The sequence below is a fragment of the Ciconia boyciana genome, chromosome 17, assembly GCF_034638445.1.
Source record: "Ciconia boyciana chromosome 17, ASM3463844v1, whole genome shotgun sequence".
Lineage (NCBI taxonomy): Eukaryota > Metazoa > Chordata > Aves > Ciconiiformes > Ciconiidae > Ciconia > Ciconia boyciana.
Window position 1 is genome coordinate 7,420,118 of NC_132950.1, and position 13,841 is coordinate 7,433,958.

General features: G+C 45.4%; 1 protein-coding gene across 4 annotated transcripts in view; it reads right to left on the reverse strand.

Annotated features, from left to right (window-relative positions):
* Positions 1 to 6,981: 6,981 nt before the first annotated feature.
* Positions 6,982 to 13,841, reverse strand: part of FAM222B (family with sequence similarity 222 member B) — a 34,814-nt gene continuing 27,954 nt past the window's right edge. For all 4 annotated transcript variants that reach the window (XM_072881898.1, XM_072881895.1, XM_072881896.1 and 1 more), the window contains one exon: positions 6,982 to 8,900. In XM_072881898.1, the coding sequence (XP_072737999.1) occupies positions 7,315 to 8,883 (1,569 nt within the window). In that variant the 5' untranslated portion in view covers positions 8,884 to 8,900 and the 3' untranslated portion in view covers positions 6,982 to 7,314. The remainder of the gene's footprint in view (positions 8,901 to 13,841) is intronic.

Consider the following 13,841-nt stretch of genomic DNA (forward strand, 5'->3'; position numbering starts at 1 on the left):
GCCCCGCTCCGCTCCTGCGGGCCGAGGGGCCGAGCTCCAGCAGCCTGGCCTGCAGGCACTGTAGCTATACACACTTCAGCTTTATATTCTCATATGTTATATTTATTATACGTTTTATTTATATGCTTTCGTATTGTTATATTTTATATTTATTGTATACCTTCTATTTATATATTTTAATAGCCTTATTATATTTTATATTTACTATATACGACCTCTTTATATATTTTAATAGTCTTATATGCTTACATTTTATATTCATTATGTACGTTTTATTTATATGTTTTAATAGGCTTATATTCTTATATTTATTATATACGTTTTATTTATATGTTTTTATAGTCTTATATTCTTATATTTATTATATACGTTTTATTTATATATTTTTATATTCTGGTATTCTTATATTTTATTCTATATGTTTTATTTATATATTTTTATGTTATTGTGTTCTCATATTTCTGATATCGTTTATTTATATATTTTTGTGTGTGCACACACGCACGCACGTGCACGCGCGCACACACGCACAGACAGTCAGTATAGGAACTGTCCTGTTCCTATAGCCAGGCCATACAGCAGGGTGTCGGCAGCCTCTTATAGCAAACCAGTTACCTTAAAAAAAAAACAAAAAAAATTCCATAGATTATTTATGAACTAAAAGCTTCAGCTATTGTGGTGAAGTGATGCTGGTGAAAGCCTGCGCGGCAGCGCCTGGCTGTGCTCATTGAAAGCCCAGCGCTGGAAGCCATGCTGGGAGCCGAGAGGGAAAACAAACCCAGGGAGCCAGGGACCGTGATCCTGCACCGCCTCCTCCCCAGCTCAGAGACCCTCGGCTTTCCCTGGTTGGGTTTATTTTTCTTCCTTTTTCTTTTCCCCTCTCAAATCATAAAAGTGAAATTTGCCATCGGTGCCGCTCTCCAGTAGCTCCCAGCGCCGACGCTCCAGCACAGACGCACCCTGCGCCGGTGAGCCCCGCACGGCAGCTCCATTTACCCCGGCACTTTGCAACCCGAGGCACAGGGCACGCGTCTCCGTGCGGTGCCCGGCTGGAAATGTCAGCCGGATCGTCAAGCACCTCTTAACCTTCACGTCTTTGCGTAAAATGGGGGAGCAAATCCCCTGCAAGACTTGGGTTGTGAAGCAGGAGGTGATGCTCTTAATATTCATGGAGGAGAGGGAGAAAAAATCAATTTGCTACTAAATTTAGCTTCAAATATCAAGTTTAAAAATAAACTTCCTGGAAACTTGTTGGTTTGAAGATTTATTCTAAAGGCCCAGAACCTGCCAGCTTTCTCCCTGCTCCATCAGTCCAGCGGGGCTTGGATGCTGGCCGGGTATTTCACAAGATGCTCAAGCCAGAAAGGAAAGTGTTATTAAATACCCGATAAATCGAGGCAGCCCCCAGCCCGGATGGCAGGGGCTGGACCTTTGCTTGTTTAAGACCCCAACCACATTGGAGATGCCCTTATCTACCAAAACACCAAATCCTTTTAACACCTTACAAAATCTTTGGGATGCAGATGGGGAGAATTTTTTGGCATGGGGAGAATTTTCTACTGCTCGTGTGGTAGAGCCCTGATTTGCGCTGATTATTGACGCTTCTTAGCCAAGACGGCTAAACCAGACATTAATATTTCATCAGGAGAAAAATGCAAGACAAATTTGCTCTTCGCATCCTTTATTAAAACCCCAGCCGGGCTCCCCTTCCTCCCGCAGCCCTTTGCCTCCCCAGGACCATGGAGTTTGAGAGCAGCGGAAGAGAGGGTTTTTTACGGTGGGACCATTTAAATCTTGGTGCGATTCCACCACTTCAGTTTTAGTGCATCTCTTAGGCTAGCAGCCATCCCGGCTGAATTAACGGTTTGTACCCAATTGCCTTGAAATTAAACTAATTAGATAAAATACTCCAGTAATCTTATTGCAATTTGGCCTTGTTGAGCATTGGAAGAGCATCCAAAAGGCGGCCGTCGCTAGAAGATGTCCGACACGAGCTCCCCGAGCTAAAAGGCCAGGACCTGACTTCAGAGTGACCCTCCAGGACCCCCACATTGGGCAGGAGTTTTTCCAGCTCCAATTTTTTGCAGCATCTCGGCAGTTGCTCCTCTCCAAACGGCCTCCATCATGAGACGACGTGCTGCTGGTTTTGGGCAGAGAACATCTCGGCGCGTTGCCTACCTTGCGTCAAACTCAACGTTCGCATCCTCCCACTATCTAGCAGGGTACGGTGAGCTCAGCATAGGGGGAAAAGATCGAACACAGCAATTAAATATTTGGAAGAAAACCCTATTTGGCCCTAAAGGAGAAGATTTAAAAGGTTGAATCTTACTCTGCCATCTGCCAGAAGCCTTCAGCTTCGTTAGCTGTGGCTGCAGGTAACTCCTCGGCGGTGGCAGCAGCTGCTCATGCCGAAGTCCCCGCTGGCTCATTATCGCACCAGATCTTCGCTCCGGCAAACGGGTCACTGCAAAGACGATGCAAGAGTCTCCTGAAGAAGCTTTGCAGAAGGGATTGCTCCTGTTGGGGGGACAGATGGAGAAACCAGGTACCGAAGGAGCTCCAGCGATGCCACGTCAAAATCCTGAAGCTCCGTCTCCCCAGGGCGGACGGACAGAGTGGCTGCTCTCGGCACGGTGTTTCTGGATGCTGGAGCCGGGACGCGGCAGTGCCTGTGGGCAGAGTGAGCTCTTCCCAGCTAAGCTTCGCTGGGCTAAGCTGCCCGGTTTAGCCCAAATTCCTGGAAAAGCATGTGGGAACCAAATAACGTTTCTTAGGATCTGGGGACCGCTGGAAACAGTATGAAAGGTCTTAGTTTGCCATCAGAGGGATTTTGAGATGTTCACAGCAAGCACAGAGGAGATGGGTTTTGAGTTGTGTCATTCTTAGCGATGAAAGCACGCAGATTAAATTAGATACATGATCTCTGGAAAGGGGCGAAAAACCCTTGTGGCTCCTATCTTCTGGAAAGGGTCTACAAATGTTACGAATCCCCTTTAAAATTTTGTATTAAGTTAATAAGCAAAACTCTTGAGTTTATTACACACGCTCTTAGGTCAGCACTTGGAAGGGCAGCAGCTTCTAGGTCCAGCTTTTGGAGCAGCCCTACGACTCCCTCCTGGCCAGGGAAAGCAGACCTTTAGGGCGCGGGACAGCCCTAACCCTCGCAGACGTTGTCAAAAATCTGAGTTCACCTTGACAGGACTCAAACCCCCTCCTCAACTCCTCCTCTTCCTCTGTTGAATAACTATTTCAGCACCTTTCTGGCTCTGAGATTTTGTATTCCCGGTTTTCCCAGACCTTCTCGGTGAGGGTATCGGAGAAGAGCAGCCAGGCTGTGCCCGACGCATTCATACCCCAGAAACCCACGGAGACCCTTCCCCAAATTCCCTTTGGGACAAGCACCCACCCCGTGCCGCCCGTGGCTCCCCGTGCTGCTGACCACGGCCACGCAAGCCTCACGCACTGCATAAAATCAGCAGAAGGGGCAGAGGGACCAGGTTTCTCTTTCTTTTTTTTTTTTCTTTTTATTTTTCCTGCGGACAAAAAAATTAAAAAAAAAAAAAAATTCTAGTTCATACCCGTAGCGCATAAGCAGCAGCGTTTATAATCAGTCTGCGGTTTAATGAAATACAGCAGCAATTCCCAGTTCTATCCCCAGTGAGCCCCAGCAAACATTTCTGTTTGGTTTCTACGGGAGCGGCCGAGTCCCACGGAGACACCTTTCACACCGTAAGCTTAAAAGAAAATTCACAAGTGTCTTTATAAAATGTTAACTTTGGGCTGTAACAAACTGGGCTTGCGATTTAAGAGCTTCAAAGCTTCTGCTCGAAAGACAAGACACGTCAGCGATGGAGCTTCCTCGTGGAAGGGTTTACACCACTCCCATGTTTATCCCTCCTAGGATCTATCTAATGTCCACCTCCAGCTGGCAACGGAGCTGCCAGGAACCATTAGAATAGCAATATCCTGCTAAATCAGTGCGGTACTGTAAAGGGGACAGATTTCAGTGCTGATGAGGCAGTGGAAATAGTGTGGAAAACATCTGAAAATACCTCGCTCTTTCCTCAAGGAGCAGAACCGTCATCTGCAAGTGCCCAGGATCCATCAGGGCAGCAGAAGCCTCGTGCTGGAGTCAGAGCTCAGGAAGCCACTGACTCACAGACGAACAGACAGACAGGAAGGCAAGCCAAAGCGCCGTGACGGGAGCAGCGGTGCGAACCCCGAAGGCAGGCGACCATCTGCGTGGGGTCCCGGGGAGCGCCCGGGCTGAAGGTGTGTCCCTGTCCCTGGGTTACTCTTATTTCTGCACCGGGCAGAGCGTGAAATAAATCTACACGTGGACAAATGTTTCCAGGAGAGCGCACCTCCTACCACACAACGGACCACCGGCTTCTGCCTCATCTGCTCTTCCCTTTGTCACCTTGGTAAGCGACGGGGCCACGTCTGGATCCCCACGCCGGGCGCCTACGCGGCGTATGCATGGTTGCTCTCAAAGGTGTTTGTGTTTCTCTTTACAGAAGATGTAGTGGGGAAGGAGAAGGAAGCCTGTGCATCGGCAACAGGCTGCTGCAGAAGTGAAAAGGGTTGGTTTAAAGAAAAACCTCACTCCTAGAACAAAAGGAAATATTTCCGTATATTTTAACAGTAAAATGATTCCTGTTTTTCAAGCAGTGTCCCGCCTGGATGAGTCTTGGGAGTATTTCTGCTTCCCGGTCCTGCTGTACCGGGACAAAGTCTGAGAGGTTGTGGCCCTACCTGCGACTGCCCGTGCAGAACGATCCCCAACACCTCACAGCACGCTGCTATCGCCAACGCAAACACCTCCCCGGCATCGAAACCACTTCCACAAACTCCACAACACGGGACTCGACTCAGTCTCTCTCTCGGGAGAAGAGCAGGAGGAAAAAATTAGCTTTTAATAACAGTCTGGGTTGAGAATTGTAGCAGGCTACTGAACAGAGGAGACGCCAGTATTTTATTTAGTAAAAAGGTATGTATTCAGGTAGCAGAACACCTTACAGTAACTAACTCGGCAGGAAAGGTTAAAGTCATAGCACAGCCCTAGATCGATTTGGGGGAGTAGGACGGGGAAGACGACGGGGAGACTGTAAGGGAAGCAGCTTCAGACTCGAACCTTGGCTTCCAATATAATGTATTCAGAAAAATATTGCATGAAAAGCCTCAGGATTTTAGTTCTTTCATAGATGTATATTTACCAGTTTTCACAAAGACTGCAGGAATACGATTATAAACAATAAATTAGGACTTCATGTTGCTATCATTTGGCATAACACAATCAGGCAATTTTTCCTTTTTAAATATAAGGCAACACAAGCCAACACATAATTTAATCCGTCTTTAGTCAAATTGCTTAACTTTGCTAAAGAGTTACCACTAAAGAACGGTTTATAGTACACTTAAAAGAATTTAAATAATGACATGATATAAGTGTACTAACTTACGCAAGGAGTCAGAAAACGTACTCTGCTAAGCTTTGAAACCTAAATATTTGTTACAGCCCAGGACTACACGTCTAAATTAAAAAAATACAAATAAATGTTTTCTAATTTTTCCATTTACGAAAAACTTTTAAGAATCTCTAGCCAACTATGACGTCACTTCAAAACTTGTTATTTTTTTTTTTTTTAAATTTTGTATGATGTCTTAAGATTTTAAACCATGCTCGTTAAGGAAAGTTCAAGGAGCAAATACTTAAGGCTTTGTTTTTCAAAGGGCTGTGAGGGAGGCCAGTGGGTGGCAGAGGCCAGTGGGTTCACCCATACACAATGCTACTCAAACCCACACTACCAGGCGACATTCATACAGAAATATTACACTTAAAAGTTACAGTGTAGAGCAATATTTTTAGCCAGTGTACATATAAAGAATCAATGCATTTATCTTTTTATTATTTTTTTAATTTCCAAACTTGATTGTGATCATTATGTTCAAGTATTAGTCTCATTAACAGAGATGAGAAATTTTCTACTTACAACAAATTTGGCTGTTAGAAAGGGAAGGTATGTTTCGGTACACTGAGGAGAACAAGACGCTGAGGTTACCCAGTAGTTAGTGTCCTACGGTCACTGACTCGACTAGCTGCTGGAAGCGACGTGGGAAAGGAACAGAAGGAGTTAGGCACCGAGACCCTGGGAAAAAGGGATGTTATAAATAGCTTCTCTAATTCCCAGAGAGGAGAATTGTTCCATTAAATCTGCTGTGGCGTTTTGATGGAGAGGAATACGGGACCGTCGGTCCCACAGTGGCTCGTGAGCGCAGCTTCACTTCAGATCAACCACCGCCCGTCCCATCAGGACTGCTGCTGGAACGGGACCGTGCCATGCTGCCCTGCACGCCCGCTCATTGCACCGGAGACGAGCTCGAGTTACGTCTCCTCGCCCTGAAATTAATTCTAGCTACCAGAGAAGCGGCTGAACCCTTTTTGGAGTTGTCAGTGGGTCTGGATTCCCTAAACATCAGGACGGCCAGACTCCTAGCAGCGAGGGGTTCAAAGTTAGCTCTTACGCTGGCGAAAGGGGAGCGGGGAAGGGAAATATGATGCAGAAAAAAGGCAGCTACCGACGGCAGCTATGCTGCCTACATCCTAAAACCGCCGTTCCCCCCTCCTCCATACCCTGTCTGCAAAAAAAAGTGTCAGAAAAATCTACCAGAGACTTTTGACTTTGGACAAAGTCTAAACGATAAATGCGGGCGTCTCGGCAAGAAACAGCTGAAAAGCTTCTTCCTATATTAATGCCTAAATACATACTCCTAGCTAGCTCTTTTCAAATGTAGGCTTCATTTTCAATTAAATAGGTCTCTAGACAGTGCAAATGGTCAATGTTTAATGCATTAATTGAATGGGCTTTCGAATTGAAAATAAGCCCTGCTTCCTGACAAATTCTGTTGCTCTTAATCTTCAGAGGAAATTGAGATGGAAACTTAAGCAGCTATGCTACCTCGCTCTTTACGGAGCTGGCGAACAGATGCAACTGCGAAACCTTGCAGCAACTCAACATCAGTCCAGCAAGTAGCTACTAAGCAGAAGGCAAAAGCTGCACAAAGGGGATTCTGCGGTGAGGAAACAGCTGTGGTGTGAAGTAGTGTAATGCAATTCTTTGAAACAAAAGGCATGTTAAATATTTGATGCATAAAGGAGATAGATAACATGTAAGCAAAACTTTTAAATATACAGTATGCCTTCTTCCAATGGTTACTATAATGATCACACAAGTTTGCAAGTTAAAAATGCCTTGCTTATTAATTAAAATTAAGACTAAACCTATAATTTTTGTCTGTGAAAGTGACTGCAGCCTATCTATACCCTGGGTGTTGAATATGAAGATTTCGACTATCGGTTGGTTCAGGTGCTCGGTTCATGGGAGGCCGATGAACTTTTCCCAGCACGGCCATGCTCTGATCTCTGAAGCAGGACTGCTGGAAGTCCCCGCTTAGGTAATCCATGGTCTGCATCACATTATTCTGGCTGGATGGGCCAGCTCCAGCTCTGTAATGAGTTCCTCCTGCACAATCTAGCGGTGCTCCTGCTGGCTGTCCCCCGTGGAAAGGCATGGCGAGGTCCTGGGACCCAGAGCTGTCACTGTTGGGCGTAGGCAGAATGTTATTCCAGATGGGCTGGAAATAGTGCCCATTGGTATATGGCAAGGGTCCCTGCAACCCATTCACAGGTGGAGAAGGTGTAGGCTTCTCGATGGGGGGCTTCAAGCTGAACGACTGGCCCATGCACAGTTCTTGAGGGTAGTTTGAAGTTTTTCCAGGAAAACTCTGCCCTGCGATCTCTCTCTGAGGGTGCTTCCCTGCGAGTCCAGCAGGCCCAGCAGCATCCCCACACATTTGCTGCAGATGTGCAAGCTGGTGCTGGTTCCACGCAACCGATTTGATTTCGTTCTGGTACGCGGGCGGCACCCTGTTAATATTCACCATGGGCACATTAACAGAGGCAGGAGGAATAGCAGCAGCAGCATGATCTACAGGGTTTACTACACAGGAAGGCATGGGTGTAGGGACATTGTGAGTAGATACCCTGGTACTTGCATTGATAAGCAGGTTGCGACTTATAGGGCTGGGGTTTGCAATCTGTCCCTCACATACTGAGGTAGTGCTAATGCCAGCTCTGGCCTGGCAGAACTGGTTAATCTGGTGCACAATGCTGCTCAGGTCCGGTGGCTGGTTCTGCTGCAGGGTGGCAGCCATAGAGAGGGGAATGGTTGAGGTAGACACGGTCACATTCGGCGGCGCATCTGCATCCGGCATCTTTCTGCTTCCATGTAAACCCGGCTGCAGCAAAGGATTCGGGGGGTGCTGCAGAGTCTGGTGTGCCATGGTCTGAGGATGCTGCAAGCCCTGCGGCTGCTGCATATTCTGAGGGTGCGGCAGCGTCTGTGGCTGCGGAATCCCCTGAGGGTGCGGTAAGCTTTGTGGCTGTGGTATACCCTGAGGGTGCTGCAAAGTCTGTGGCTGCGGTATACTCTGGGGGTGCGGCAAAGTCTGTGCATGCTGGAGAGCCTGCTGGCGAGCAAGCGCCTGGGGGTGGGTTAAAGTGCTAGGTGCAACGTATGGTGTGGAAGGGGGATTCATCATCGCTTCCGGCAGCAGACGCGTGCGTGTCCCGTCAAAGTCTTTGATAATTCCTTTCGCTGGAGATTTGACTATCGCCAGGAGGCCTGTTTTCGTGGTGGCCTGAGACGGGTAAGGACTGTACCTCTGGCCCGAAGTATCAAGTCCGTTCACAGTACGACGTATGTGTTTCCTCTGGGGAACCTTGACACTGTTTGGAAAAATTTTTATAGTCAGTGGATTGTTGGCGACCTTCTTAGCATAAGCATCCAATTCTGCTGGGGTAGGATACTGTGCAGATCTCATTTTCTGTGTAGTGTCCCCTGTGGAGAAAGGAAATTTGTCAATACCAATTCTGGTAAGCAAGAGATCAACCCCAGGGCAAGACAGTTGCACAACAAGGGCAGAAAATCTCCAAGGAATCAAGAGGCAAGAACTTCATCTTCCCAGACCAGCAGATCGTGTACCAGATACCTCATTCCCTTTATTACCTGGTGACCAACACAACCCCCAGTTCAGCTTAAGGCACGACCTGCCTAGGGGAGCAAAACGAAACCAGTGTTTTCAGAGTATGTTTACAGTTGGGCAAAAACAGGTAACATGCCATAAACATCAGATTGTCTCCAGCTTGAAGTATTTCTTACAGCTTGCAGTGGTGGGCTAGTTTCTATTCTCTTAATTTAAGGCTGCCTCCCCATGGCCCTTCAAGCCATTCTCAGTATCTCTACCGTGTAATTCGGAAATCAGAAAGTTATGAATTAAACATTAAACCTGTGTAATGCTGAGGTGGGAACCATACGAAGCACTTTAGCTCAAGCCTCCATTTACATCTGAGTTCTCTTCTAGATGCTGACATCTGAAAGCACTTTGAGTGTCTTTTTGTCCATTAGGAAGCCCTTGTCAGTCCAAGTTCAGCAAATGGAAGGAGGCTACACATGCGCTATTTTACGGCTTGCAATTATTTCTTCAGCTGAATTTTCAGTGTGGCACCTTGCTAAGGACAGCATCCTCATATCACACAGCAAAATTATGTAATTACCTCACAAGATTAAAAACATGCTACTCCCCAGACCACAGACAAGACTTCTGGAGACAGAGGTGTGGTTTCACTTACTCCGATTTACCAGATACCTACCTTGCCCACAAGCTCGAAGTGCTTCTGGGAAGAACTTCAGAAATCTAGGGAAATATGCTTGAGCCTCTCTCGCTATAATCGTATTCCAAGCAGAGAGTTGGGCCATTCCCCTACCACAGCTCTGCTGCTTAACTCCTATAGGACTACTGCTTTAGAAGTGATTTTATAATCTTCAAATAATGGCTTGCAGCTTTGACAATCCGATTTTGCTTTTGCTTGATTCCCCCCACACACACACACCTTGCAAACAGTTTACTGGAAAAAAACACCCATCCTTTTTGCTAAAATTTTCAGCAACCCCATGCCATCTGCTGCTGTGCTGAAAGAATGGGAAACACAGCAGCCAGCTCCTCCAGAGCCCAAGAGCACCCCAGCCCCACATCTGGCCCTCTGACCCAAGGAAATCTAACGCTCCAGTAAAAAGCTTGATGCTCCCAGGCAAACAGCCCTTCCTCTTGAAAATCCACCTCTCATTCTTTTAAGCAAATTGCCTCCAAAAGGTTCCTGAATACAGCTCCAGTCTGAGTACCAGCCATTTCTCTCTTTCCATCCTGCAGCTTCCAGTTTTCACAGGTGAGGGAGAGCAGCACTACTCTAAGAGCAGTCACTTTCAGAAAGTAAGGCCAGAAAATGGAAAATAGGATGGATACCAAAAGAAAGGATAATTACAGAAATATTAAAAGTATCTTTTGTGAAATAAGCAGCTTTGCAAGCATGCTGCCTTGCACCTCTAGCACCGCACATACCATCGTGCCTGTTACACTCTTACTCTCTGTGCTCTCCAAACACTGGCACACACCATCCTTTCTCTAATCAAAGGAAATGCTCATTTCATATTAACCTGAACATCCTCTCTGTTCATATCCCTGTACCTGCTGCTGCAGGCAGATGGTTTCTATCTGTCCTTTTGAGCGAGCTGCTATGCTCCTAACACAGAGAAGAGCCTCGAATGGATTTGCCAGTACTACCTTGCCTCAACAGCCACGGCCTTCATGAGCTTCCCAGCTTTTATTTTTAGCATTGCCCATGCCCATTAAGTTCTGTTTCTTCCCCAAGAGATGACCCTTGCAACTTGCCATGAATCAGAGAAGAACCATCAACAACAGACAAAGGAATCCTCTCCTGTCTGCATTATATAAGGTTTATGTTACGGTTACAGCCATTGTCACATAAAGCTTTTATTTTCAGATGAAAAATTAAGTAGATACTTTAAGACACCTTTACCATCAAAATTTCCCAGCCTGGTTTACAGTTCTACAGGCATATCAGCAAATTAGGTGGTAAACATAAACACTGAACAGATACACTAAATATTTTTTTACCCAAGCATCTGTTTTTCCGTTACACAGGAACTGTGATAGAAGCTTTTAGAAAGCAGCTAAACCAGCAATGTTTGAACAGGCTGCAGCTATCAGTTACAACACATCTGTAAACCTGAATCTGGAAGAACTCCTTCCTCTGATGAGAGAAAATAACCCCTCAGTTAAATGACGCACCAACATCAAGTTTGGCATCCTACCATCTTTTAAATCCCTTGGACAGGATCTTCTGAAACCAACCACCATTTCAAACAGAGCCCGTTTCGCGTACAGCTAAGATTATGCTCCTTTTACTATGGACTAACTCAGCCGTTCTACTTAGGCCTGACCAAGGTGATGTATTTGCAAGGGTCCCAACATGCTGCTTAGAACGTGCTTCGCTAGTGGTTCCACTGGCAAGATTCGATGACTGGAATAATTAAGGCAATGAACAAAAATTAGGAGAAAGGCATTATGGGGAGAGCAAGAGTCTGAATATCCCATACAAATATCCTACAAACCAGTAAAGAACAATTAGGTCTGGTTACTAAGTGAATAGAAAACCAGCTACAACCAGCTAGAAAGAAAATGCTGGTATTGGAATATCACAAGTGCAAGAATTCTGGATCAGGCCATAAAATGACAAGGAGGATGGCAGATGAACAAGCTACATTAAGACAACAATGGGATGAGCTCCACAAAGTTACCTAATGGTAAATGCAAGGCAGATTACTTTTGTTGAAAAGTAATTATTTCATGTTTACCATAAGGTAAAGCTGTGCATATGAGCAATTACCCCAATAAATTGGTGAGCTGCAAGTTCACACTCCCACTAATCCTGTGGCAACCAATTCATCTGGTCACATTCCTGTGCACGTCTCACCGCTGGAGCTATTTTTATCATGAAATGAGATATATTTCTCTGCCTCATCTCAGCACTAATGTAACATTTTTAAAGTGCATTTCACATTAAGGCTTTAAAACCCACTGCTTTTAAAACTGCCTACGGTTAAATTTTCATTAACATTAACCAAAATACAAACAGACCTTCAGGATTCCTTCCGTAATGAGAGCATCCACGTTGGGACAAGCAAAAAACAGCTGTACCCATCTTCTGCATAAAAATCTCAACTGCAGCAGTTTCTCTACAGGCTTTACAGAAAGAGCCCTCACCCCCAGAAAGGACTTGATTTTAGATGATGACCCCATATTCAGTCCCAGCCTGCTCTTCCCCCTTTTGTTCCCGCCCCACAAAGCTCTCCAAGAAGCACCTTTCACCTTGACTTTGCACCACTGCCACGAAAAATCACCCTTTTTCTCCCAGGCCCTGCGGCACAGCCGCTATGTCCCACAGCAGCTGCCGACACTGCCTGAATGGTCTTGCCTCAAGTATCCTGACTGACTGGTCAGGTTTATACTGGAGTCACTGGGAGAAAGGAAATAATATCAATATGGAGTCGCTGAGAAATCCCCTGTGTGGATAAGGACAAATTTCAGGGTTAGCCTTTCCTGTGATGCAGGCTGGAATTCAAAGAAAAATACTGAAATTGGAAGTCCCATAGTGATCAGTTTCTAAAGGAAAAAATACATGCATATTAATCTACAAAACTCCTACCACACAGACCACCTTTAAGAAAAATGCCTCTTATTTGAAAGTGATTAAGGAAAAAAAAAGATAATTGAGCTAATGTGGATTTTTCAGCATTAATAAAAAGTCCGATCCAGAAAACTATAATTAAGAAATTATTAATACCAACACTGTAAGTCTGAATAAAGGCTATCCTGTGGAGTTCTGTGCCTTTTATAAAAGCGATAGCACTATTATTAAAGCCCGCTTCCAACCCCCCATCAAAAGTCACAAGTCACCGTTCATTAAAAATGCTCATTAACTCAGCTTTCCTTTGGCCAGGGGCTAGACTACTTGTGCATATACAGTATGGAGAGAAATGCACCAATTAATCTTACACACATCTGCAGCAGGGGTGAGCAAGGTCTACATGAGCAGTTTCATTTTCCATATAAATCAGAACAAACTGGAACAGCTGAGCATTACCACTGCCAGCCAGTGCCTGCCAGCTACTTTATGTCCTAAATTCTTTTAAATGCAGTACCCGAAGCTCTTCACTAAGCAGGATACAGCAATGCTTTCAGCATGGGGATAAGCAGTTCTCAGAAACAGCATCAGGTACCATCAAGTTAAGAAACTGCCCACATACCAGCACGTTGCCTTGTAAATGTGTAATTAACAAATACCTGATTTATGCACAGCTACCCTCAGGTGAACCTCAACAATTTGCTTTCAGAACTAAGCTTTCCGATCCACCAAAGAAACTTCATGTAATGCAAGGACCTAGTCATGTTCTCACCACAAGAGCCTACCTTTTGAAAAAGCTCGAACTGGAAATGGAGAAGAGAAAGGAGGGGAATGCACACTTTCATGCCATCAAAGGAAGTCCTTTTGTGAGTAAAGATTTTAACTATTGCCAAAAGTGTCACTACAATTGCCAAGCCCGTGGAGTCGGCATAAATGCTATGCAAGTGCGGGGCGGGCGGGAGGGGGAGGGCATACGTGTGTACGTGAACAGTGTCATTCCCCTCTGGCAGAACTTTAAGCATGTCACCCTTCATTACAAAATTATCTTACCTATTTTCAGTAGCACCACAAGTCTTAACATAATAACAATTTTAGCTATAACTGGAGTGTAAATTACTTGGTTTTAAAGAGCAACAAGTCCATCAGCAAACTGAGGGTACAGAGATCTCCCAATGCACATTTCAAATACAAGAGACAGGTCACAGCCCTAAGAACCAAGTACACAGATCTTACGTAG